Source organism: Hypomesus transpacificus, chromosome 3 (genome assembly GCF_021917145.1).
Source record: "Hypomesus transpacificus isolate Combined female chromosome 3, fHypTra1, whole genome shotgun sequence".
In the NCBI taxonomy this organism is placed as follows: Eukaryota; Metazoa; Chordata; class Actinopteri; order Osmeriformes; family Osmeridae; genus Hypomesus; species Hypomesus transpacificus.
The window spans coordinates 15212177-15235249 of NC_061062.1; the positions used below are offsets into that span (position 1 = coordinate 15212177).

The 23073-nt window shown below is 45.7% G+C and overlaps 1 protein-coding gene across 2 annotated transcripts in view; it reads right to left on the reverse strand.

Moving 5' to 3' along the window:
* Positions 1 to 23073, reverse strand: part of atr (ATR serine/threonine kinase) — a 30532-nt gene that overhangs the window by 6662 nt on the left and 797 nt on the right. For both annotated transcript variants that reach the window (XM_047051032.1, XM_047051039.1), the window contains exons 4-36: positions 21882 to 22813; positions 21683 to 21798; positions 21330 to 21515; positions 20417 to 20571; positions 19905 to 20057; positions 19539 to 19737; positions 19085 to 19338; positions 18085 to 18281; positions 17877 to 17977; positions 17371 to 17542; positions 16813 to 16968; positions 16454 to 16648; positions 16189 to 16284; positions 15993 to 16082; positions 15757 to 15852; positions 15476 to 15606; positions 15107 to 15250; positions 14780 to 14873; positions 14489 to 14614; positions 10550 to 10756; positions 10046 to 10159; positions 9851 to 9966; positions 7770 to 7890; positions 6134 to 6271; positions 5515 to 5677; positions 5062 to 5228; positions 4813 to 4977; positions 4396 to 4487; positions 4211 to 4302; positions 3910 to 4087; positions 3555 to 3740; positions 2563 to 2722; positions 2115 to 2294 (exon numbers count right to left, since the gene is read on the reverse strand). In XM_047051032.1, coding sequence (XP_046906988.1) covers positions 2115 to 2294; positions 2563 to 2722; positions 3555 to 3740; positions 3910 to 4087; positions 4211 to 4302; positions 4396 to 4487; positions 4813 to 4977; positions 5062 to 5228; positions 5515 to 5677; positions 6134 to 6271; positions 7770 to 7890; positions 9851 to 9966; positions 10046 to 10159; positions 10550 to 10756; positions 14489 to 14614; positions 14780 to 14873; positions 15107 to 15250; positions 15476 to 15606; positions 15757 to 15852; positions 15993 to 16082; positions 16189 to 16284; positions 16454 to 16648; positions 16813 to 16968; positions 17371 to 17542; positions 17877 to 17977; positions 18085 to 18281; positions 19085 to 19338; positions 19539 to 19737; positions 19905 to 20057; positions 20417 to 20571; positions 21330 to 21515; positions 21683 to 21798; positions 21882 to 22813 — 5672 coding nt within the window. The remainder of the gene's footprint in view (positions 1 to 2114; positions 2295 to 2562; positions 2723 to 3554; positions 3741 to 3909; positions 4088 to 4210; positions 4303 to 4395; positions 4488 to 4812; positions 4978 to 5061; positions 5229 to 5514; positions 5678 to 6133; positions 6272 to 7769; positions 7891 to 9850; positions 9967 to 10045; positions 10160 to 10549; positions 10757 to 14488; positions 14615 to 14779; positions 14874 to 15106; positions 15251 to 15475; positions 15607 to 15756; positions 15853 to 15992; positions 16083 to 16188; positions 16285 to 16453; positions 16649 to 16812; positions 16969 to 17370; positions 17543 to 17876; positions 17978 to 18084; positions 18282 to 19084; positions 19339 to 19538; positions 19738 to 19904; positions 20058 to 20416; positions 20572 to 21329; positions 21516 to 21682; positions 21799 to 21881; positions 22814 to 23073) is intronic.

The window sequence follows — 23073 nt, forward strand, 5'->3', positions numbered from 1 at the left end:
TGGAATACAATTAAAATAAAATATACAATAAGTAAAATATAAGTTGGTCCTGTAGTCTGTGTTAATGTTAAAGTAACAATCTTACGTTGGCCCTGAAGTGCAAATCACAACAGCAAATAGGAAAAATGCAACAGCAAATCATAAAATGAAATGTTTGGCTTTAGCAGAAGGCAGTTTGTTTGCCGAAGGGCTGGAGAGCGGTACACAAAAGAGTGTCTGCAGGCAACAGTGAAGCATGGTGGAGGTTCCTTGCAAGTTTGGGGCTGCATTTCTGCAAATGGAGTTGGGGATTTGGTCAGAATTAATGGTATCCTCAATGCTGAGAAGTACAGGCAGATACTCATCCATCATGCAATACCATCAGGGAGGTATCTGATTGGCCCCAAATTTATTCTGCAGCATGACAACGACCCCAAACATACAGCGAAAGTCATTAAGAACTATCTTCAGTGTAAAGTAGGAGTCCTGGAAGTGATTGTATGGCCCCCACAGAGCCCTGATCTCAACATCATCGAGTCTGTCTGGGATTACATGAAGAGAGAGAAGCAACTGAGGTTGCCTAAATCCACAGACGAACTGTGGTTAGTTTTACAAGATGTTTGGGCCAACCTACCTGCCGAGTTCCTTCAAAAACTGTATTAATGCTGTTTTGAAGGCAAAGGGTGGTCACACCAAATATTGATTCGATGTAGGTTTTCTTCTGTTCACTCACTTTGCATGTATGAAATTGAGAAATATAAACTATTAACATGTATATTTTTGAAAGCATTCTTACTTTACAGCATTTTTTCACACCTGCCTCAAACCTTTGCACAGTACTGTATATTTTGAGGCCGCACAGATACAATTTTGGAAGCATATGCGACCAAATTGTTGCAATTTGAAGCCCTGCTATAGTTTATTGAAATGTATGCCGTTTAATGTCTGCATGTCCTTTGAAATTAAAATAAACAACAAATAACCAATTTGAAATAAAATAATCGTTATTTTTTTTTGTTTTAGTTCATTACATCTAATTGTTCACACTCAAAGCTGACCACATGACAGTCTTTCTGCAATTTAATTCAAATAAGGTTCAACAATATTATTGTTCAGAAAGATTTCTCTAACACTGTTGCAGAAAGTCAAAAAAATGTGTTGTAAAAATAGGTTGCTTTGCTTTCACCTTTCTGACCAATTCATCCCAACCATCTCACTGGGGTTTAAATCAGGACATTAAGCTGTCATTATGCTATTCCATGATTTGAAGTCTACCGTCTTACTCATCTTCTATGGTAGTTCTGACATATGTCTGAAGTGAACAGTATGTTTTGGGTCATTATTTTTGTCCAAATAATGCTCAAAAGAGTGCAGAGTGTAGTGTGTAATGTTTGCAAGTAATCAACAAGTTAGAACTCCTGTAGGAATTGTTAACATACATTTTCAAGTATATTTCAAGTTATATTTAACTTTAATATGAATTTTATTTCCGAAACTTCTATTACTTCATTTTTACCGCTGGCACTTAAAATTTTCCCTTTGAACCATTTCAGGTTATATGCAGGACTTTAATGGCTTACATTTCAATAATAACAAAATGGGAAAAATAGGTATTAATGTACCGATAAAACTAATGACGCATGTAGTGGGTGCACATGTGCATGACTGTTAGTCAAGTGGTTGTGTGCAGTACAGCAGAGACAATACACACAGCATGTAGTTGCCGAGTCAGAGAAAGTTAAGCTGGACAAAAGTACAGGTGTCGAGTCAGCAGGTGAAGAAAGATCCAGAGAGGCCTGAGGTCAGAGATGCTGAGAAAAGACCAGTGAAGACTGCAAACACCTTTCAATTGTTCTCGATTTCAAAAGATGACTGTAATTATTCGCTCTTTGGGGTTGTGAACCTATTTGCCTAGAATGTGCCGCTGCCTGCAAGCGCTTTTATACTTTTTTTTGAAGAAGGCATGTTTGATGTTTATTTGTAAGATGAATGCACCCATTAGAACCTGGAGGAGCCTTGATCCAAAAATGGATCTGCCTCGAGCACCAGGCTAAAGTATGGTAGGAAGGTGGAAGGGTAGCCTTCTGTAAGAGGCTAGAGTATGGTATGAAGGTGGTAGGGTAGACACAAGGTACCTTGTAGGCCTTCATGATGGCGTTGGACTCAAAGTTGGCTGTCTCCTCCATGCAGCGGCCCACCATCAGCATGGCCTTGCCCTTGGTCTGCAGGATGCGAGGGTCTATCAGGGCCTGGGTCTCCGGGAAACACTGGGCCACGCCCTTCTGGAGCACTATCAGGGCCTGGTGCACATCCCCCTACACACACACACACACACAGATACAGGACGCAAGCAGGACACACATACAGACATGACACATACAAAATATTGGTACACGCACACATACATTGGACACAAAGACAGAGAAAGGACGACAGGATAAAAAACAGGTTCTGGGTTCGGTCTGATTGTTTGAAATAGTCTGCACATAAAGATGTTAATAGGATCATTGATATCTAGGGAAAATGTATCAAACAGACATGATATGGTGTGGTTAGTGTGTTTGAGTGTGTGTGTGTGTCTACCTTGGACCAGAGCCACTTGGCCTTCTCAGTAAAAAGTTCGGCCAGGTGTGTGTTCTCTCCGTTCAGGAGGGCATTGAAGGCTGTCTGATGGTGTCTTGCCTTCCTGGCCACACGAGCACTCTGCAGCCAACACTCCCCCACTAGCTGCTCACTCTGGGGCCTGGCACATGCACACACAGGAATTTTAGGGACCAGGTCTTTTCTAAGTATCATGGTGAAAGAGCTGATAGTTTTTCAAATTCATGGTCTACAGTTTTGTATAGTTTCTCTGACCAATTGTGTTTTTCATTTTGTGTGTGTAACTACAACAGTTAAATGGCCATGTAAAGGCCATGTATCATAACACGTCTTTTGAAGATGTATTTGATCTCTCTCTCTCTAACAGTGGACACCGTGAAGCAAGAAAACATACGTCTCACTCATTTAAAGTGCCGTAATAACTAACTAACTAACTAACTATAAGTAACTAAATAACTAACTATAAGCCGCGCCTTTTGTCCCATTTTTCGACCCTGCAGCTTATATAACGGTGCGGCTAATCTATGGATTTTTACAGCTGACGGCTAATAAATGGGAGCTTCCTCAAGCAGCCATCTCTTCCCTGACAATCCCCTCTGTGCACGAACCCTTACATATGGAAATTAAACATTAAAACACCTGCGGCTTATAGTCCAGTGCGGCTTATATATGTACACATCATTCAATTTAGCTGCTGCGGCTTATATAACGGTGCGCCTTATAGTCCGAAAATTACGGTATATGGTGCCATTGTCCTTTGCATTTTTTACACTTTTATAATTCTTAATCTTTTTAACGCTAATTAATTAAAAACAATTATCATTTTAATCACTGTTACAGTATTACAGAAACATAAAAGTGAAATATAATGTGTGGGTGTATGTGTGTGACTGTATTGTATGTGTGCATTTACTGTATACATGTGTGGATGTACTAATATAGTTGAGTGTTCGTGTGTGTGTGGCAGTCCTCACCTAGAGCTCAGGCTGAGCATGGCACGTCGCAGGGCCAGGATTGGCTCCTTTGCCCTGAACGAATTCTGGGTCATCTCCAGCCGATCTGGCCAATGGTGAGGCAGCAGAAGCGGGCTGGAGGCGGAGCTTGCTCTTTGCTTCTGTAGGTCTGAGTATGCGTGCTCCAACTCACTGAGCATGTGCAGCCTACACACCCACACAAAATACATACCCACAGAATAATACCATAAATTATTATCACACACAGACAACATACGCATTACACACACACACTCACAGAGTCTCAAAAAGATTCCACCTTCAGAACAAGGAACAATAGAAGAGAAGGTCATCTATGAAGTGTCCACACACACACCTGACGAGGTACTCGTAGCCTCTCTGATAGGTGCCACACTCGTAGCTGGCGGCCGACAAAGGTACCACCTGCTCCTTCCTCACCACCTTCAGCTGGCTGTAGAAGCGCTCAGAGTCCTGCTTCTTAGCTGACAGCAGCATCTGGCCCAGACGAACCCCCCACGAACTGGACTTACGGTCTGGTGACACAGACATACATGGCATACATGGATCAACATGAGCTTTTTAGTTTTTTGGGGCACTGTAAAATATTCTATAGAATCATTGGGTGTGTGGGTCTGTGTGTGTATCTGTGTGTTCACCTGAGCTCAGGTAGTCTTCCAGTAAGTCCCACTTGCTTAGCTTCCAGGCGGCCTCGACCCTGTACGTGTTCAGATCAGACTTCCACTTGGGCCTGTGCGAACATACACACAGAGAAGAAAAAAGAGTTGGGACATTTCAAAAGTCACAACAGCAGGTTGTTTGTATAAGTGAGTTTGAGTGTTACCTGTTGGCCAGTACTCCATTGACCTGGGTAATGACAGTGGACAACTGTCCCAGACCAAGCATGGAGCTCATCACCCCATGGTAGTGTCCAATCTAGAGAGAGAGAGAGAGACAGAGAGAGATAGAGAGAGAAAGATAAAGATATAAAGATAAGGAGGGACAGAGAAAGATAGAAAGGACTGAATGCGTGAATTACGTCTGTCCATGCACATTAATATGTGTATAAATGAGGGTTGTCAAAGTTAATACAATAATAACGGGTTAGCGCAAACTAACGCAGGTACAGTAAGTTAAATGGTATGAGTAGAGTATGTGTGATCATTTTCTAGTAACTATGGACAATCATGCGATTAATGTCGATCATTTTTTTTTTCTTGACTGCCCTATTATAAAAATATATTTGTGTGTGTGTGTGTACCTGGTCAGACTCCAGTTGGATGGCGCGGTCGTAGCATGCGGTTGCGTCCCTCAGCAAACCAATGCTCTCGTGCTCCAGGATCTGTTCCCGTAGCGAAGGCTCCTCCCTTCGCAGGGCGTTCACACCCCTCACTCCATCCGGCTCGTGCATCGCCGCATACAGTGTCTATGACCAACCACAGAGAGCGTTTAGGTAAAGCTTGACCAATCAGCGTCAATGAGGCTTACATACTGTGTGGCGACCTCTGACCTGCAGGAAGGTGAGGTGATCCTGGACGTTCTCTTTGTTCTCCAGGATGTGAGCCTCGAAGTGCATGAGGGAGCGTGTATAAGCCTTGGAGCGCAGCGAGGCCTTGGCCAGCATGTCCTGGGGGATACTCTTCAGGAAGGCCACGACACTCTGGTACTCCACACTCTCTATGCAAACACACACACATACACACGGGGGAGTGTTTGTTGTGCCCTGTCTAGTATGAATGAGCAATATGAGGATTGTCAGTGTGCCAGGTATTTTTATGTGTGTGTGTGTTGTGTGTGACACCCCTTTTTTCAATCAGGTCATTTAAGGGCCGGTGTGCAGCCGACCTCTAGCCCATAGGAAAAGAAAACCTGTTCTTAGAAGGTAAGTAAGTTGAACCAAGTGTGAACCGGCTAACAACAAAACCAGGTTTGGGTTGGTGGAAAGTGGGTGTATGTGTCTCACCACTGTGTCTGGAGGACAGGATGTGTCTGCTCCACTGTGTGAGGTGAGCCAGCATGCTGAACACAGTCTGAGTGCTGAGCTGTGATAGGCTGGAGGCCGTTTCCTGGTTCAACCCCCCACGAGTGTCGCCCTCCGTCAACACTGCCAAAATCTCCTCTGTTACCTGGGGAGAGGGAGCCAGGGGAGGGAGAAAAAAAAGAGAACAGGAGTGGGGCGGTGGGGGGGGAAAGAAGGAGAGAAGTATATTATTTATTAAGATAGGAAAATGTCAGCGTGTGTTCACGTAGGGTGTGTGTATTGTGTAAGTGCATGTGTGCAGAGTGTGCTTGTGTGTACGGTATGTGGCCGCAAACAAGGATCCACAAAGGCTCCATGGTACCAGTTAATGCTCTGGGGTACCAGCTAAGGCACAAGCGTATGGTCTAATGCAATTGTCTATGCTTCCAAAATGTAAAACATTTGGTACCTTGCTCACACAATGAAGTTGGAGAGATTGGTTCCACCATGCGGGTGGAATAATTGCATTATTATTGCCCTAAGCGTGTGTATATGGTGTGTGTATGTGTGCAGTGTGTGTGCGTGCATGCGCATGTGTACAGTGTGTGCATGCATGCTTTACCTCCTGCTGCTGCGTGGGGCTGCATCCCAGCAACATGTAGAGCAGGATGTGGGGCAGCAGGTAGATGGTCACCTTGTAGTCGTGCTTGATGATGAAGCTACAGCAGGAGAACACCTTGCTGGCTAGCTCATGTGTCACCTGGAACATTCCATATCACAGGTCACCTCAACACACCACAGGTCAGGGGGAACTTCTTCACAACACTACACTACGCACACTAGGCGTTAAAGGCAGGGTAGGTCAACTTACCTACCCTGCCTTTAAGGGTTAGAATGTTAGGGGTTAGAATGTTAAGGTGGGTTGGAACAAACATGTCTGGGGTTGGATCGTTAAGACATTAGGGTCTAGAGAGTTAGAGGTTGGAATGTTTGGGGCATTCACACATGCACTGGTGAAGCTTGTGGTTTCAACGCCCTTTGAGCTCTGTGTGGGCGTTCGTGAGTTGGGAGCTCTGCGCAGTTTTGTTTTGGTAAAATGTCATATAGCACTGGGACAATAAGAGACAGCAAGAATAGGGACACCATATGTTTCCATAGGTCTATTGATTAGTTAACATGTCCCAGCATCACCAAAATGTTCATATATCTCTACTTCTTTAAGTTCCACAACTAGAAGGGTCTAGATTAACATTAGGGGTTGGGGCATTAGGAGTGTAAGGGTTAGGGTTGGGGCATTAGATTATGGGGCTTTAGGTGTGGCGTGTTAGAGGTGGGGTGTTACGCCTGGGACACACTGGCTGCGAAGCGCCTGGAAGCGCCGCGCCACATTTTGCTCAAAGCTGTCCACACCAGACGTGCATTTCTCCACGCCGGTCACCAAGCCTTTCAGCTACTCTGAGCTTTCCTTTACGCTGATATGGTACACAAACATGGCATTGGCTATATCCCAGCATTGATCCATATCTACGTTGTCCTTGCCAAATTGGTGCTGGGGGTCATACAACTCCCTGTGCTTTTCAACTTCAAGACTTAATTTGATGTCGTCCATCTCCTTGAATTTCTCGCAGATTTTAGAAATCGATTTCGGGGTTTTTCTCGGTAGGCTATATGTGCACACGTGTGTGTTGCGTGCAACAGGTGACAACTTGTTTCTCTCAAACAAACAAAACAACTACGGGCATGCTAGCTCAACAGATCAATCCATTTATTTTCATTCGTTTTCATCAGGGTAACCACATGGAAAGGCAGTTCGTTACCAAGATTGTGTAGTTAGGTTTAATATAGGGTAAATATTGGTTAAGTACATAGGCTTCCAAAGTGATATAAAAAAAAAGATATAAAGTCTACAACTTTACAAATGTTCACCGTAGTCTACAATGAATGTAGTAAAATCTTAATAACATGTTTTTTATTCAAATATATCAACTACAGTAATATGGTGTATTTTATCATCCTGCAGCCGATTTTCACAAAAAAAATGACCAGCTACCGAAACGATCACAGGCAAATGCAGGCAATCACAGGAAATCGCGGCGCTTCACAGCCAGTGAGGCCGGTCCCATTTGATAACATGGGCGCTGAAAGAAAAAAGGCAGCGCTTCCAGGTGCTTCGCAGCAGATCGCAGCTAATCGCAGCCAGTGTGTCCCAGGCGTTAGGGTGGGGGCGTTATGGGTTAGGAACGTTTGGGCTCGCTCACCTTGCCAATGAGGTATCCAGCCCAGGTAACAGACCAGTCAGAGAACTTGCGGCCTCGACTGCTCAGGTAGATGGGCTTCTTCAGCTTGGACCAGTTCACCACCTTCTGACTGCTTTTGTACCTATACGTGTCAGAAAGAGAGGTAGCATCCGTGCCTGTAGGTTTGTGAATATATATGACTGTGTGTCACTGTGTGTTTGTGTGTGTGTGTGTGTGTATATATATATATATATACACTGTATATATATGACTGTGAGTCACTGGACGCGTGTGTATGTGTGAGTATATATGACTGTGAGTCACTGGGCATGTGTGTGTGTATGTGTGAGTATATATGACTGAGTCACTAAATGTGTGTGTGTGTGTGTATACAGTGCCCTCCAAAAGTATTGGAACAGTGAGGCCAATTCCTTTATTTTTGCTGTAGACTGAAAACATTTGGGCTTGACATCAAACGATGAATGTGAAACCAGAGATCAACGTTTCAGCTTTTATTTCCAGGTATTTACATCAGGATCTGATGCACAAATTAGAAAATATCACATTTTTGTTCGAACCCACCCATTTGTCACGTGAGCAAAAGTATTGGAACATATGACTGACAGGTGTGTTTTGTTGCCCAGGTGTGTCCTATTACATACATTATTCAATCAATAAATACCACTGAATGTCTACACTCAGGTTCAGATTGGGTAAGATAGGTTTTGTCTATGCAGACTGTATTCAGAGGTGAAAACAACATGAAAACCGGAGCGCTGTCTTTGGGTGAAAAACAAGCAATTGTGAGTCTTAGAGAAGATGGAAAATCAATCAGAGCCATTGCAGAAACATTGGCCATAGCCAGTACAACCATTTGGAATGTCCTGAAGAAGAAGAAAACTACTGGTGTACTAAGTAACAGACGTCGAACAGGTAGACCAAGGAAAACATCAGCAGTTGATGACAGAAACATTGTGAGAGCTGTAAAGAAAGACCCTAAAACAACTGTTAGTGAGATCAGCAACAACCTCCAGATGGCAGGAGTGAAGGTATCACTATCTACTGTTCGCAGAAGACTTCATGAACAAAAGTACAAGGGCTACACCAGAAGATGCAAACCACTCATTAGCAAGAAGAATAGGAAGGCCAGGCTGGAATTTGCCAAAAAGTAAAGAGATGAACCTCAAAAATTCTGGGACAAAGTTTTATGGACTGATGAGACAAAGATTAACTTTTACCAAAGTGATGGAAAGGCTAAAGTTTGGAGAAAGAAAGGAACTGCTCATGATCCCAAACACACAAGCTCATCTGTGAAACACGGTGGAGGTAATGTCATGGCTTGGGCTTGCATGGCTTCTTCTAGGACGGGCTCATTAATCTTCATTGAGGATGTAACACATGATGGCAGCAGCAAAATGAACTCGGAAGTCTACAGAAACATTTTGTCTGCCAATTTAAGGAAAGATGCAACCAAACTGATTGGCAGAGCCTTCATCATGCAGCAAGATAACGACCCAAAACACACTGCCAAAACAACAAAGGAGTTCATCAGGGGCAAGAAATGGAAGGTATTAGACTGGCCAAGTCAATCTCCAGACTTAAACCCTATAGAGCATGCATTTTACCTGCTTAAGAGGAGACTGAAGGGAGGAACCCCACAAAACAAACAACAACTGAAAGAGGCTGCAGTGAAAGCCTGGGAAAGCATCAAAAAGGAAGAATGCAAAAGTTTGGTGACGTCAATGGGTCACAGACTTGCTGCAGTTATTGAAAGCAAAGGATTTGCAACTAAATATTAAGTCTTATTCACTTAAATATGTTTTAAGTATATCTGTTCCAATACTTTTGATCACATGACAAATGGGTGGATTCAAACAAAATGTGATATTTTCTTAGTTGTGCATCAGATCCTGATGTAAATACCTGGAAATAAAAGCTGAAACGTTGATCTCTGGTCTCACGTTCATTATTTGATGTCAAGCCCAAATGTTTTCAGTCTACAGCAAAAATAAAGGAATTCGCCTCACTGTTCCAATACTTTTGGAGGGCACTGTATATGACTGTAAGTCACTGGGTGTGTGTGTGTGTGTGTGAACATATACCTGCTGTTCTGGTGGGGCTCCAGGATCTCCTGGACCTGCTCGGGGAATCTTCTCCAAAGCCGTCGGCCCGGGGAGTCATTACGGCCCTCACGGCACTCGAATATGGACAGCAGCTCCTATAACACACACACACAAGATATGAACATATACACACCACCAGCAGTCGACATGTGGTGTTAGCGTGTGCTAGCGTACCTGCATAGCGTAAGCAGCAGAGTCCTGAGCTCTGACGTCATCAGCATAAGCCAGGAATGTTCTGGTCAGCTCTGTGAGCAGCTCATACGCAAAGTTAGAGTCCTCCACCCCACTCTGAAATACACACACACACGCACCTGGATTGGCTAACTTACTCTGAATCCTTCAGATGCATGGTAAATTCCACCATTCCCTCTCATAAACGCCATGGGGAGATGTGCTAGTAATGCAAGTGGGTTGTGTTTAAGTGTCTTTTTAGTGTGTATGACCTTTTTCAGGGGGGGGGCACCTCACTGGGTATTGAACACACCACTAAGGGCTAACGCCGTAATGTAGGGAGACCGGGTTCAATTCTTGCCATGCCATTTCCTGCATGTCCATTCTATCTCATACTGTCTCTATCCAAAAATCTAAATCCCCAAATAATTTTCAGGGAACCTTGGCAGTGATTTAGCAATTTGCTTGCAGTCTATAAGGGAGTGTGTGTGTTAGAGGGACCCTCACCACAAAGGTGTTGCGGCTGCCGTGTGTGTGTGTGTGCGACAAGTCAAGGCGGCCGGGGTCGACGGCGCCCAGCTCCCCCAGACACTCCCCGCAGAGCAGCCTGGCATCGGGGGAGGAGTCCTGGCAGCCCTGCAACAGTACCGCCACCAGCGACGAGATCACCGGCTCCACAGCCTCGCTGGCACACACCTGCTGCAGCAGCCACTCCTGGAGCGCACACACACACACAATGTTATAGACACACATGAAGCAACAGGCCCTCCTGGAACACACACACAGGACATTATATTGTACATATACACACACACATTACATTATATCTGCATGTGTATTGGGGATGGGATTAGAAAGGATTTCACTATTGGAATAGTATCCGAAATGATTTTCGAATATCCGGATAATCTTTTTATTTATTTTTATGCGGTTCTGTTGTAATTAGCCTGCCATGACACAAAGCATACAGTAAACACATGATCCACCACACATTCTGGCAATAATTGTGACTGTTAAGATATTTTATTAAATAAGGGTTGAATAAGGAAAATAAATGAAAGATCAATTTATTAACATGACGAAAAGACAATGAACTTGAAAAAATGCTGCGTCTTCAGACATAGGCTCTTAAAGATGCTGTAAAGCAAATCCCATGATTTGCTTCTCAGTACATTATATACGAGTGAAATGAGTTCCTGAAAGCATTTGCAAAGCGCAAAAACTTTGTCGCACTGAAATGTGGAGGTAGACCATTGAACAGTTTCTCTCCCGTTTTCAGCTCAGGTTTAGTAAAGGCGGGGCAAAACCCCAACCTATCTACGTAACAGCGACCTATCTACGTCAGACCACAGACGGTTGCATTCTGTTACTCAGCTGGTACGATGCAAAGACAAAGTAACTAATATAAAACACTCAGAGACTGCAGGTAGGAATTTTCTGATGTCTGCAATTGATTTAGCTAGTTTTGCTGCTGTTGCTAAATTCATTTTGGTAATGTGACCTGCATGTATGCATTGTCAGTGAACACTCTGAAATGAATTTGAGAATTATAGGTCACATTACCAAAATTCTATTGAAGTTGTAAATATTGAAAGATTCATCTAAAATTGTGTGAATACAATTTAAAAAAATAAAGGCTGTGCAACATGTATGCAGTCAATGGACACTGAAATGAATTTGAGGATTATAGGTGACATGACGAAAAAGCTATTGAAGTTTGAAGATTTATTTTGAACAAAAAAATATTTTTTATAACCCGAGATGAAAATGAACAAAATAAAGGCTGTGCAGAATGAATGCATACATCTTCAACAGTTGAACATTATTTTGACGCTTCTAGTTCATGTTGTTGAAAAGTTATTGACTTTTTAAATGTGTAATTTGTTGACGGTCCCTAAACATACGTTTTTTTTAGGCAGCCAAAAGCATTGGCTAAGCGGCCGCTCGAATATCTGTTGAATATCGAACTTCAAACCAACTTCACCACAGTCATCCTTGTTGTTGCTTTCCCAAAGCATTCACGAGTTAACGTAATTAACATCAATTTAAGAGGAAAACTAACTTTGCGACTCCGTTAGCCCTGCACTTTTCTCATTATTCTTAGTCATTAATAGATAATTGCTTATTCCTCCTGTCTGTGCCGACAATTGCTTCAATTGCTTGAGTTTGAGCCTTCTGTGGTCAGTTCGCGCTTTCCTTGTGTTGAAATGAAAGCAACTTTGGTCGGCGATGTGGGGAGGGTGGTTGGAGTTGTCTAGTACTGCATTCACTTGCAGTGTGATATTGCTCTCGCAAATGTCCGATGAGCTTTGTTTTCAAAGCAGCCAGATGGGCTATTTTTAGGGACCCCATGCCACCCTGGTAGATCCGCCCCTGGATCTCAACTTGGAACTGGGTGTTTTTATTTCTAAGGGGTCTAAAACATTTTTAGGGCAATATACAATGTATGTGGTTTTATGTAATCTGTAAGCTCCTTTGTTCATTAACGTCCTGAGAATAGTTTAAGTCAGGTCAAAAGGGTATAAGGTTGAGAGGTTGTAAATTGTTAGCAGAAGGCTTTAGATGGCCTTCTATCTGTTGACCTAAGGTGCTGACTGCCCTGTGGGATAGGTTGCCCTTGGAGGATGGGTGAAGCATCTTAAATGGCCTTTTGTCTATACGATGGAGATTAGTTCAACCAGGGAGACATGAAATCTGGGGTGATTTACGGGTTCATGGTTTTGGGATTTGTTAACTAACTGAGGTTTATGACTCCCTGACCTGAGGATCCTTGGACATCAGGGCCTGGTTTTGGCTGTCACAATATTGTATTCTTTAAGGTAGTCAGGGGGGACAGCTACATTGATTGATTGCTTTTGTGATGTTATAAGTTGATATACGACTGTATGTTTATGATGTTCAGCACCACTCTGTCGAACGACTATTATAGATGTTCTCCGTTATGGTCGCAGAGCGCTATGTTTGCTAATGTACCATACAAAATAAATGTATTGTATTATGGTAGTCTTTTTTCACTTATATTTGGGGAAGGCCCAGGAGGGAAGGTTACATCTGGACAATGGCCCTAGGCACTGGAAAAACCCCAGGGCAGAGAATGTGGAGGCGATGAGTCCACAGTATCAAGAGCATGCGGGCCCCTATCAATGGCCCCCACCCCATTTGTCCTGTTTGCCTATCGTAAACAAAGCCGTTATGATTGAGGTGTCTGTATGTCCCTAATACGAATGGGCAGCTGACCATTGGAGACACCCCCGCCCGGAGGAAACTGACCCTTGAGACATGACTACGAAGGAAACAAACAAAGTCCCTATCTATTACCAGACTGATTTCCCACCACGTCATCAAGAATTTATGACGTGTATAACTGTATAAATATGGTTGAATATCTGATATGCCTCGGACACACTCAGGCTGAGTTGTCTAGCGTATGATCCAATTCCTACCTGCAATAAAAGCCAATGCATTCGACCTAAGACAACGACTCAAAGCCTATTCTTAAAGAATCTTTTAAGCCTTCCACAGTTTTAAACTGGCATCTTGACCATTCAAAGTACACAGTATCGTCTGAATTTCCACCACAGGGGACAGGACAACTTCACCGCATCAAAGGGATGATGGACGGGGTCATGTACCGTCAAACCCTGGGTGAGAACCTCCTTCCCTCAGACAGGGCATTGAAAATGGGTCATGGATGGGTATTCCAGCATGACAATGACCCAAAACACAGCCAAGACCACAAAGGAGTGGCTCAAGAAGAAGCACTAGGGTCAAAGGTCCTGGAGTGGCCTAGCCAGTCTCCAGACCTTAATCCCATAGAAAATCTATGGAGGGAGCTGAAGGTTTGAGTTGCCAAATATCAGCATTGAAACCTTAATGACTTGGAGAAGATCTGCAAAGAGGAGTGGGACAAAATCCCTCCTGAGATGTGTGCAAACCTGGTGCCCAACTTCAAGAAACGTCCGACCTCTGTGGTAGCCAAAAAGGGTTTTGTCACCCAGGAGTTAGTCATGTTTTGCAGAGGGGTCAAATACTTATTTCCCTCATTAAAATGCAAAAGCAATGAAAAACATTTTTACATTAGTTTTTCTTAATATTAGTAATTCTGTTTCTCACTGTTCAAATAAACCTACCATTAAAATGATAGACTGATCATTTCTTTGTCAGTGGGCAAACTTAGAAAATCAGCAGAGGATCAAATAATTTTCCCCTCACTGAATGTGTGTGTATGAATGTGAGCATGTGTTTTTATGTTTACTTTGTGTGTGTGTGTGTGTGTGTTTGTGTGTGTGCATGCGTGTGTGTGTGTTTGTGTGTGTGCATGCGTGTGTGTGTGTGTGTGTGTGTGTGAGTGCATGCGAGTGCATGTGTGTGTGTGTGAGTGCAAGCGTGTGCGTGTGCATACGTGTGTGTGTTTGTGTGCATACGTGTGTGTGTGTGCGTGCATGCCTGGTTACTGTGCATCATGTCCCTCAAGCTGGTGAGAGCGTGGATCCTGACGTCCACATTCTCGTGCTGCACGGCCCTCATGGAGCGCTGCAGGGCTGCAGCCAGGTCACTGCTCCTAGACGTCAGCTACAGGGACGACCATCATCATCATTATCATCATTATCATTATCATCATCATCATCATCATTATCATCATTATCATCATTATCATCAGACCATTATCATCATCATCATCATCATCATTATCATCATTATCATCATCATCAGACCATCATCATCAGGGTGCCAGACCTTTTTGTACTCGTCCAGAACAGCGTGGATGTCCTTAAGCTCAGGGTGGTCTGGCAGGAAATAGATCTCATGCAGATGATCCTGAACCTCTTCTCTGTACGACACCAGGAGAGAGGGTGTGAACGTGTGTGTTTGCATGCGAGCATGTGTTTGTCAGAACGGGTGAGTATGTGTATGTATAAGAACGTGTGTGTATGTATAAGAACGTGTGCGTTTATAAGAACGTGTCCGTGTAGAAGAATGTGTGCGTTGATAAGAATGTGTGCGTGTGTGTATAAGAACGTGTGTGTGTGTTTATAGGAACGTCCCCGTGCGTCTGTGTGGTACCTGTTGTCCAGTATGAAGTAGCTAATGATGGCAGCTGTCTCTCTGGGCTGGAGGGGGATGAGTGGGAGGAGGGCCACGATCACATGACTCAGTAGAGGCCCCAAGTGGGTGGGGTCAACACTCTTCACAAAACACTCCCACGTCCTGACCCCACAGAGCAGGAAGTGGACCCGGAAAAAAAAAGATTAAATACAAGATGTGTTAGTAAATATAAAAAGATAGTAAGAAAGACTGATACAAACATTGTGTGTGGGTTTACAAGGTAAGAGAGGAATTGCGAAATTATCGAGAGTGTGAATGTGCTGGAGGGAAAACGTTTGTCGTCACATGTCCTTCCATCCTCCGGAATGCGTGTGCATGTGTACTGACTGGCAGCAGAGCAGAGGGAAGTCGTCTCGGTATCTCAGGCCAGTGCGAAGGGTGGTCATCATCTTCACCCTCACTGAGCTGATGTGTTTGGGTCCCATGAGACGCATCAGAGCCATCAGACTGGTCAGGACCTACACACACACACCCACACAAGTGCACACACCTCAACAGATTACGTCCACGCCAGTAAGGTTGTTCACCGTATACAGACGCAACTTCACTTGGAGGAACAAAGAAAGAAGAGCGCAGGCTCCTCCAGGCGTTCCTCTCACTCCACCCACCATCTTCTTGCGGTCCTTCTCCCCAGCGCTGGAGCTGAGCAGCTGCATGTTGAAGAACGCCAGGATGCCCAGGAGCTTGGGCTGCAAGTAGTCAGCCTGGTGGGAGAAGGATGGGGGGGGGGGAAGACTTCTGTAAGATAAGATTGTATCCTGTCTACCTGTGAGGAGGAGTATACCTGCGTTACCTATGGGGATCTGAGTGGGTAAAGTCCTGAGTGGCCTGATTGCGTCATTACCATTCGCCCGGGGGTTGTGATGTCCCGCGGCCCCTGGTACGGGTCGTCGTTGGAGGCGAAGGAGGCGAGGATGGCCAGTCCGTTAAACACCTGCACACACAGGACGAATGACAACAGTGTCGACCTGACGACGTTTGTTTGTGTGCATGCGAGAGGTGGTGTGCGAACGGTATCGGATGCTCGTGTGTGTTCAGACCTGTTGGTAGTGCTCTCCAAGGCGGAGGAGCAGCTCGTTGTGGAGTCCTTGGAAATCCTGCCTCAGCAGAGATCCAAGCTCGATCTCTGTCTCGCTCTGAGCACACACAGTACACTATTATTATCTTATCATTGTTGTTAACAAGCAAATGCCTGATTTCCGTTAACGTCACATGGGCTACAATGAGTTAGGTAGTGGAAGGACAGGGGTCTGGCTATGTGATACCTGGAGGTAGTGGAAGGTCAGGGGTCAGAGTATGTGATACCTGGAGGTAGTGGAAGGCTCTCTCCAGCTCCTCCTTGGTGCAGGAGCACACCAGGTGACTGAAGATGTACTTGAAGTTGTTGATGAGGATCTCTCGGCGGTTTGCTTTCAGCTCATTGGCCAGTGTACGTATGAGGGCAGAGCCAGTGGCACTGGCCTTAGCTGCCAAGTATGGTAGGAGAACCTGGAGAGTTCGCTGCACGCACACACACACACGTAAATACGTACACACCTCTCTAGAACCTTAAAAACCCTGTGAAAGTTACCCCAAGATTATAATGTGTTTTTGTGATAACAAGTGTGTGTGTAATCTAGAGCGGATGTGTGTGTACGTTAGTGTCTTAGCATTTGTGTGTGTACCGTGAGGAAGCGGTGCAGGTCTGGGAAGTCGAAGGCATGTGCAACTTGAGACAGGATGTCCAGAGCTAGCTCTCTCTGATTGGCTGACTCGCTGCTCTGTTCCGGAGTGTTCCTCAAGGCAGTCACATGACGTGAATGCAGCGACTCAACCAGGAACTACAGTTAGAAAGATCAACAAACCAGTGTTATCTTTCAGGTTGCCACTGTGCATTCAGACAGCGGCAGGAGCACCACATCAGAAAATCTCTCTATGAATTCTCAATGATGACCAGCGATTACCATTTGTTGTTGTAACACCTTTAACTGTACCTTTGGCTAGTATGCACTTGTTAGACTGGGTTAGTCTGTACTGGTTTAACTTGGTTAGCATTCTATGATAAGTCTATACTCATAGGCCTTTGAACCTGTTGAATTGGGCAAAATGCACTGGTTCAGAGTCTAGTAGTAGTGACTCTGGTTTAGTTTCTATACATTTGCTTAGATCAGCTGGTAATGCTTAGCCTGAATTTGCTATGCTGTGAGGAACAGGTTCTCTGTGCATTTCGTTTTTTTTCCGACCTGGCAGACAGGGTTCTTGTACTGGCTGAAGAGCGTCTGCAGTTTGAGGCTCTTGGCTGTGGCCAGGGCCCGGATCTGGGTGTAGGCAGTTACAGACACGGGGGAGGACTTGGACAGCAGACAGTGGAGTAGCCTCAACAGGGAGAAGGACACCAAGCTACCCTGAGCTGCCCTGGGGGAGGGAGAGGGGGGAGGAGGGGAAAGAGAGGCAGGAAGTAGGGAAGGAGGGAGGGATGGAAGGAAAGTGAGAGAAAGGGAATGGAGGGGAGAGTGAGGAAGGGAGGGAGGGAGGGAAAAAGAGAGAAGAGAGCGGAGAAAGTGAAAGAGGGAAGGAGGAAAGGCATGGAGGAGAGAAGAAAGGAGAGAGAGGGAGGAAGAGTAGGAAAGAGAACATGGTGGGGAGGGGGAGGAAGAGAATGGATAAACAGAAGGAGGGGGGAGAAGAAAAGTGAAAATCTTGTCAAATCAAAAACAGCCCCCTACTTATGCCCGTGTGTGGATACTACCTGCCAATCTCTCCGGTGGTGAGGATGAGAGTGCTGCGTAGCTCATCATCTCTGTTAAGCTTGGCGTTTGTGAATGCCTCCTTTAGGCGACACACCAGGAGCTGAGTGGAGAAGCAGCCACACAGACACAGCCAATCAGCTGAGAGATCACCTTTCAAAAGTGTCCTGGAAAACTGTCATGGCGTCCTCACGGTCAGTCAGAACATACCTCACTGAGGAGACCCTGGTCAGGATTTGAGGATGCGTCTGCAAGTAAGAAGCGCACTGATTGGCTGAAGAGTGTTCTGATTTTTGGCTCTGGATCCTCCATCAGACCAATCAGGGCACACAGGACAGCCTGCGAGTCGCTGTCTCCGCCCCCTAGGTTCACATGCTGACAGAGGTGTGGCAGCGCTTCCACAAAAGCTAGGACACAGACCAACACACGTTACAACATACTCACAAAACCAGTATTGCACATTACTGAAATGATACATAAAAAATAAAATATATTATATATTATAAAATATATAAAAAATATTTATATATAGATTGAAAAAGAATGACATACTGCATGACTGCACCCGACTACATCAAGTCTCTCCTGCAGCCTTATACCCCCACCCGCCACCCACGGTCTTCTTCTGACAATCGTCTGGTGGTCCCACCCCTCAAAAGCACCCACTCCCAACCCATGCTCTTCTCCTGTCTGGCCCCCCAATGGTGGAATCACCTCCCCACTTCCATCAGAGACACTGACTGTCTCCTCACCTTCAAGAAAAGGCTAAAGACGCACTTTTTCCGGGAGAACAACGGTACTTAGGAATGGTTTGCTGGTCCCAATGTTAGTTTCCTCAAGGATCACAATAACTCTTGCTTAGAGACTTGTTGCTCTTATTGGATAGTGGTAAGTGATTTAACTCCTTGTACTGTCTGTGAATTATATTACTGTTGCTTGTTTTCCTACACGTACACTCTTGCACTTTTGAGGTTTATGTTGTTTAATTGTAACTTGTTTAACTACATGTTTTTGTGTTTCTTCCCATTGGCACTTATTTGCTTTTCACAGTGTATGCTTCATGTTTTGGCTACCCACAATGTTTTTGGGGCCATCTCGTTGTTTATGATCATTGACTTATGCACTTTTGTAAAGCTCTCTCTTGGAAGTCGCTTTGGATAAAAGCGTCTGCTTAATGAATACATGTAAATGTCAAATGGAACACACACACCCTGTTTGACGCTGCAGTGTGTCTGAGGGTGGAGCAAAGGCAGGAGGGGTCTGATGACATCGGCTTTCAGGGTCACTGTTTTCCCAGTATGCTCCGTAGACAAACTGAGGCCGGAGCAGAGGATTAAAGGTAGTGTTGAGAGTTCCGTGTGGATGACAGTGAGCTGGGAACTCCCTGATTGGACACAGGTCAGTTGACCGGCTATCCTCGCGAGCTCCGCCTTCACCAGGTTAGAACTGTCGTCAAGTATCCTCCTAGAAACAAGTATGTTGAAACGTTTACATCATTTAATCATCCTCATCTGCCTTTAGTATTGTGTGCATGTACTGTGTATGTATATTTGTGTACGTGTGAGTGTACATCTCTATATACAACTACTAATAAAGTGTGTTTGTGTGTATACAGTGACTGTGTGTATAAGTGTGGGTATATACATGGGTGTGTGTTCACTCACAGCAGGGTGGTGTGTATGAGGTGTTGGTGACGAGCTTTCAGGTGATGCAGTAAGAGAGGGAAGGCTCTGGCGGCCCCAGCTCTCACACCCTCATGTTCACTCTGCAACGCCCGCGAGAACACACACACGCGCCACGTCTCGCACACGCCTCTCCGCAGCAGCGCTAGCAGGAACACGCACTCTGCCTGGACCTGTGGGGCTGCACGCACACACACACACTTCTATAGAAACAGCTGGTAGCTATATCTACCAACAGAGCTGATGTCTCTAGCAACATATCTGGTATATCTAGAAACAGATGTTATCTCTATAAACAAAGCTGGTATCTCTAGAAAGAGAGCTGGTATCTTTGTGATGAGGACTTACAAAAGCAGGAGGCCAGGTTTTGAGCCAGACTGGGAAGGCTTGAGGGGAATGCTGCGCTCTGATAGGCCGGGGAAGACGCTTGCTCCCACACCCAGGGGAGGGACAGCAGTGCACAAACACTCTGCTGCAGGCTCTCCTTCTCTGGGGTGTTCACTGGACAGAGGGAGAGAGAAGTGGGGGAGAGAGAGAGAGGGAGAGAGAGAGACAGGCAGAGAGAGAGAGAGGCAGAGAGAGAGAGAGGCAGAGAGAGAGAGAGGCAGAGAGAGAGAGAGAGAGGCAGAGAGAGAGAGAGGCAGAGAGAGAGAGAGAGAGGCAGAGAGAGAGAGAGAGAGAGAGAGAGAGAGAGAGAGAGAGAGAGAGAGAGAGAGAGAGAGAGAGAGAGAGAGAGAGAGAGAGAGAAAGAGAGATAGAGAGAGAACAAGGGCATTAGTGAGAGAAGCGGATAGAGAGATAAAGTGTGTGTGAATGTACGTGTGTGTGAATGTATGTGTGTATGTGTGCTTTCCTCTTACTGGTTAGATAGAGGATGGAATCCAAGACCCTGACTGTGAGCTGGAAGGCAGGCTGCATGTGAGGGGAACCAGTCCTCATGGCTGTCAAGATGGACTGGCAGGTCTGCAGGGTCTGGCCCAGAGTGTCAGCTGACACCCAGAGGAGGGGGCAGGGGCTGGGGGGGAACACAGCAGGACAGGAGAAGAGGTACAGTAAGTGAAAAGTTGCGGGTATCCTATTAAGGGTGTGTGTGGGTTGGGGAGGGTGGGTTTACACGAGAGAATTTGTGTGTGTTAGGGTTGGACAATCTGACACTGGTAATTTGGCTGAAACCATTGCGGTGTATTTTTCTCGCCGGTATATTGCAGATTTAAAGTCCTTTGTTTTGGATATTTAAATGGAAATATATGATATTTTGTATACGTATTTTCTTTTGCAAATCGAAACACTGTTTTGAGTAACTGATCAGATACGTTTTTGGATCAGCAAAAAAAGAGACAAATTTGACTTTGCTTTCCATTTATTTGAATATTATTATGAGACTTAAATGATGCACAAGGTTTTCAAGTTCTTACAGTCCTCCACTACCATCACTGTCAATGCTTTAATACCTCTGTATATTATAATCTTAAATATTATTATCGCAAGCATCCTGGAAGCAACCAAAAATCCTCTGCGACTTGCTTGTTCTGTCAGCAGATCCACAATAACATGCACACTTAAGTCCTAGGTTACTGTAAGTGGTCGGAGCTAATTCGCACAAGATTTAGGACATTTCAGGGATCCGTACACATCAAGGATCAACTGTGCTCAGTTATACCACCACCACCAATTGAAGCAGTGATGGCTGTCAATAAGAAAATGTGCTCCTATCATCCAACCCTAGTGTGTGTCTGTTGTAAAAGAGTGTGTGTGTGTGTGAGAGAGAGAGACCTGGTGGGAGAGTAGCAGAGGCCTGCAAGGTGTAGAATGAGTCCCAAGCCCTGCAGGGTGTTGAGGGTGGTCTGGGGGTCAGGGTCAAGTTCAGCATCAAGGTCAGGGTCCAGAGAGGTCAGCAGCTCCTGCAGTCTGCTGCTGACAGCTGCCCACACGTCGCTCCGCACACACATGTCCACCTCTCTGGAAACACACACACCCACCATTAGGTCTGCATAAAATGAAGGGGGGAGAAGACACATATGACGCTGAACCTGAAACGGTGCTACAGTCACAGTTTACACAGTGAGAACTTTTCGCATGATTGTCTGACCTTTGACCTGTGGTCAACGTGCAGACAGGTAACCTACGTCTGGGGGGCTTTGGAGATCCTGGGTCTCTTGGCAACGGTCTCCCCCTCCTCCCTGTCCGGCGTCACAATGGCAACCTCGGCTTTCAGAGCGGCGTGGAGAAACCCCTCAACGCACTGCAACATTCAGGAGCGGGTGTGAAACGCCTAGACATGCAGTGTGTGTGTGTGACACAAAGTGTATGTGTGTGTGTACTTACCTCAGCCTGTGTCTCGGTGCCGATACTTTGCGTGAGAGCTCTGCAGACTTCCACACACCTCTGTTTCCTCAGGGCCGGGGCGCTCTCGTATCCAGGGGCGACAGAGAGCAGGAAACCGAAGAGCAGACACAGTGATTGGCTGATCTCGGCACCGAGCCCCACCCTCTTCCCCCCTAACACACACACTCGCTCCAACAGTAGAGCCAGGTGAGCACGCTCAAAGCACGGGACTGTGTATGCGGGGTCAAGAGTGTGGAAGCCCTCTACAGGTCTGAAAATGCAGCTTGTCAATTTGAGAAGTTCTCCGCCATAGGGTTGCTGTTCTACTGGTGGGTGTGAGAGTTTGTGGAAGTGTGTGTGCAGCACATGAAGGAATGCTGTAAAGAACTCCTGGCCCCGCCTCTTGGGAAATCCCCCAAGCTCCACCAATGTCCTCAGCATCACCATGGTGACCCTCCTCAGCCTGACCGTGCCATTGGCCAGGACAGAGCAGGCCGTGTCCCAAGCCACGCCCACGTCACGATGAGACGTGACACCCCTCAGGATGTCGGTCAGAACGTCTAGTGTCACGGCAACCAGGGTCTCCATGGCAGCGGGGCCTGAGAGGAGGAGGGGCGAGGGGATGAGGTAGGCGGAGGCGTCATGAGGAGACACGGAGAAGCGCTGTAGCGTCGCAGGCCACAGGGTGTGTGTATTTGTTCCGGAGAAAGGTGTGTGTTTCCCAGCCGTGAGTCTGTGTGTGGTGAGAATGTTGCCAAGGTCCTCGGCCAATCCCAGTAGCTCCTGTGCGAGGGAGCTGAAGGTGATTGGAGCTCGGGTTCGGAGCGTGTGCAGTAGGGAGCAGAGCACAGCGGTGATGTGTCCGTGGATGACATTACAGTCTGGGGCTGCCGCCACTCTCAGGAGTCTGCTGACAACCCACCTGCTGAATTCTGGAGTAGAAGAGAAAACAGAGGAGAGGAGGGGAGGTGAAGAGAAGAGGAAAGGGGGAGAAAGGATGGAGACAGGAGAAGAGAGATAAATAGAAGCAAAAAGAGGAGGATGGAGAGAGAAGTAGGGGAAATGGAGAGGAGGGGAGAGAGGAGAGGGGTGGGATAGACGATGGAGAGAGAAGGGGAGCAGAAAGAGGAGGATGGAGAGGAGATAGAACAGAGGAAATTGAGAGAAGAGGAAAGAGAAAAAGGAATGAAGA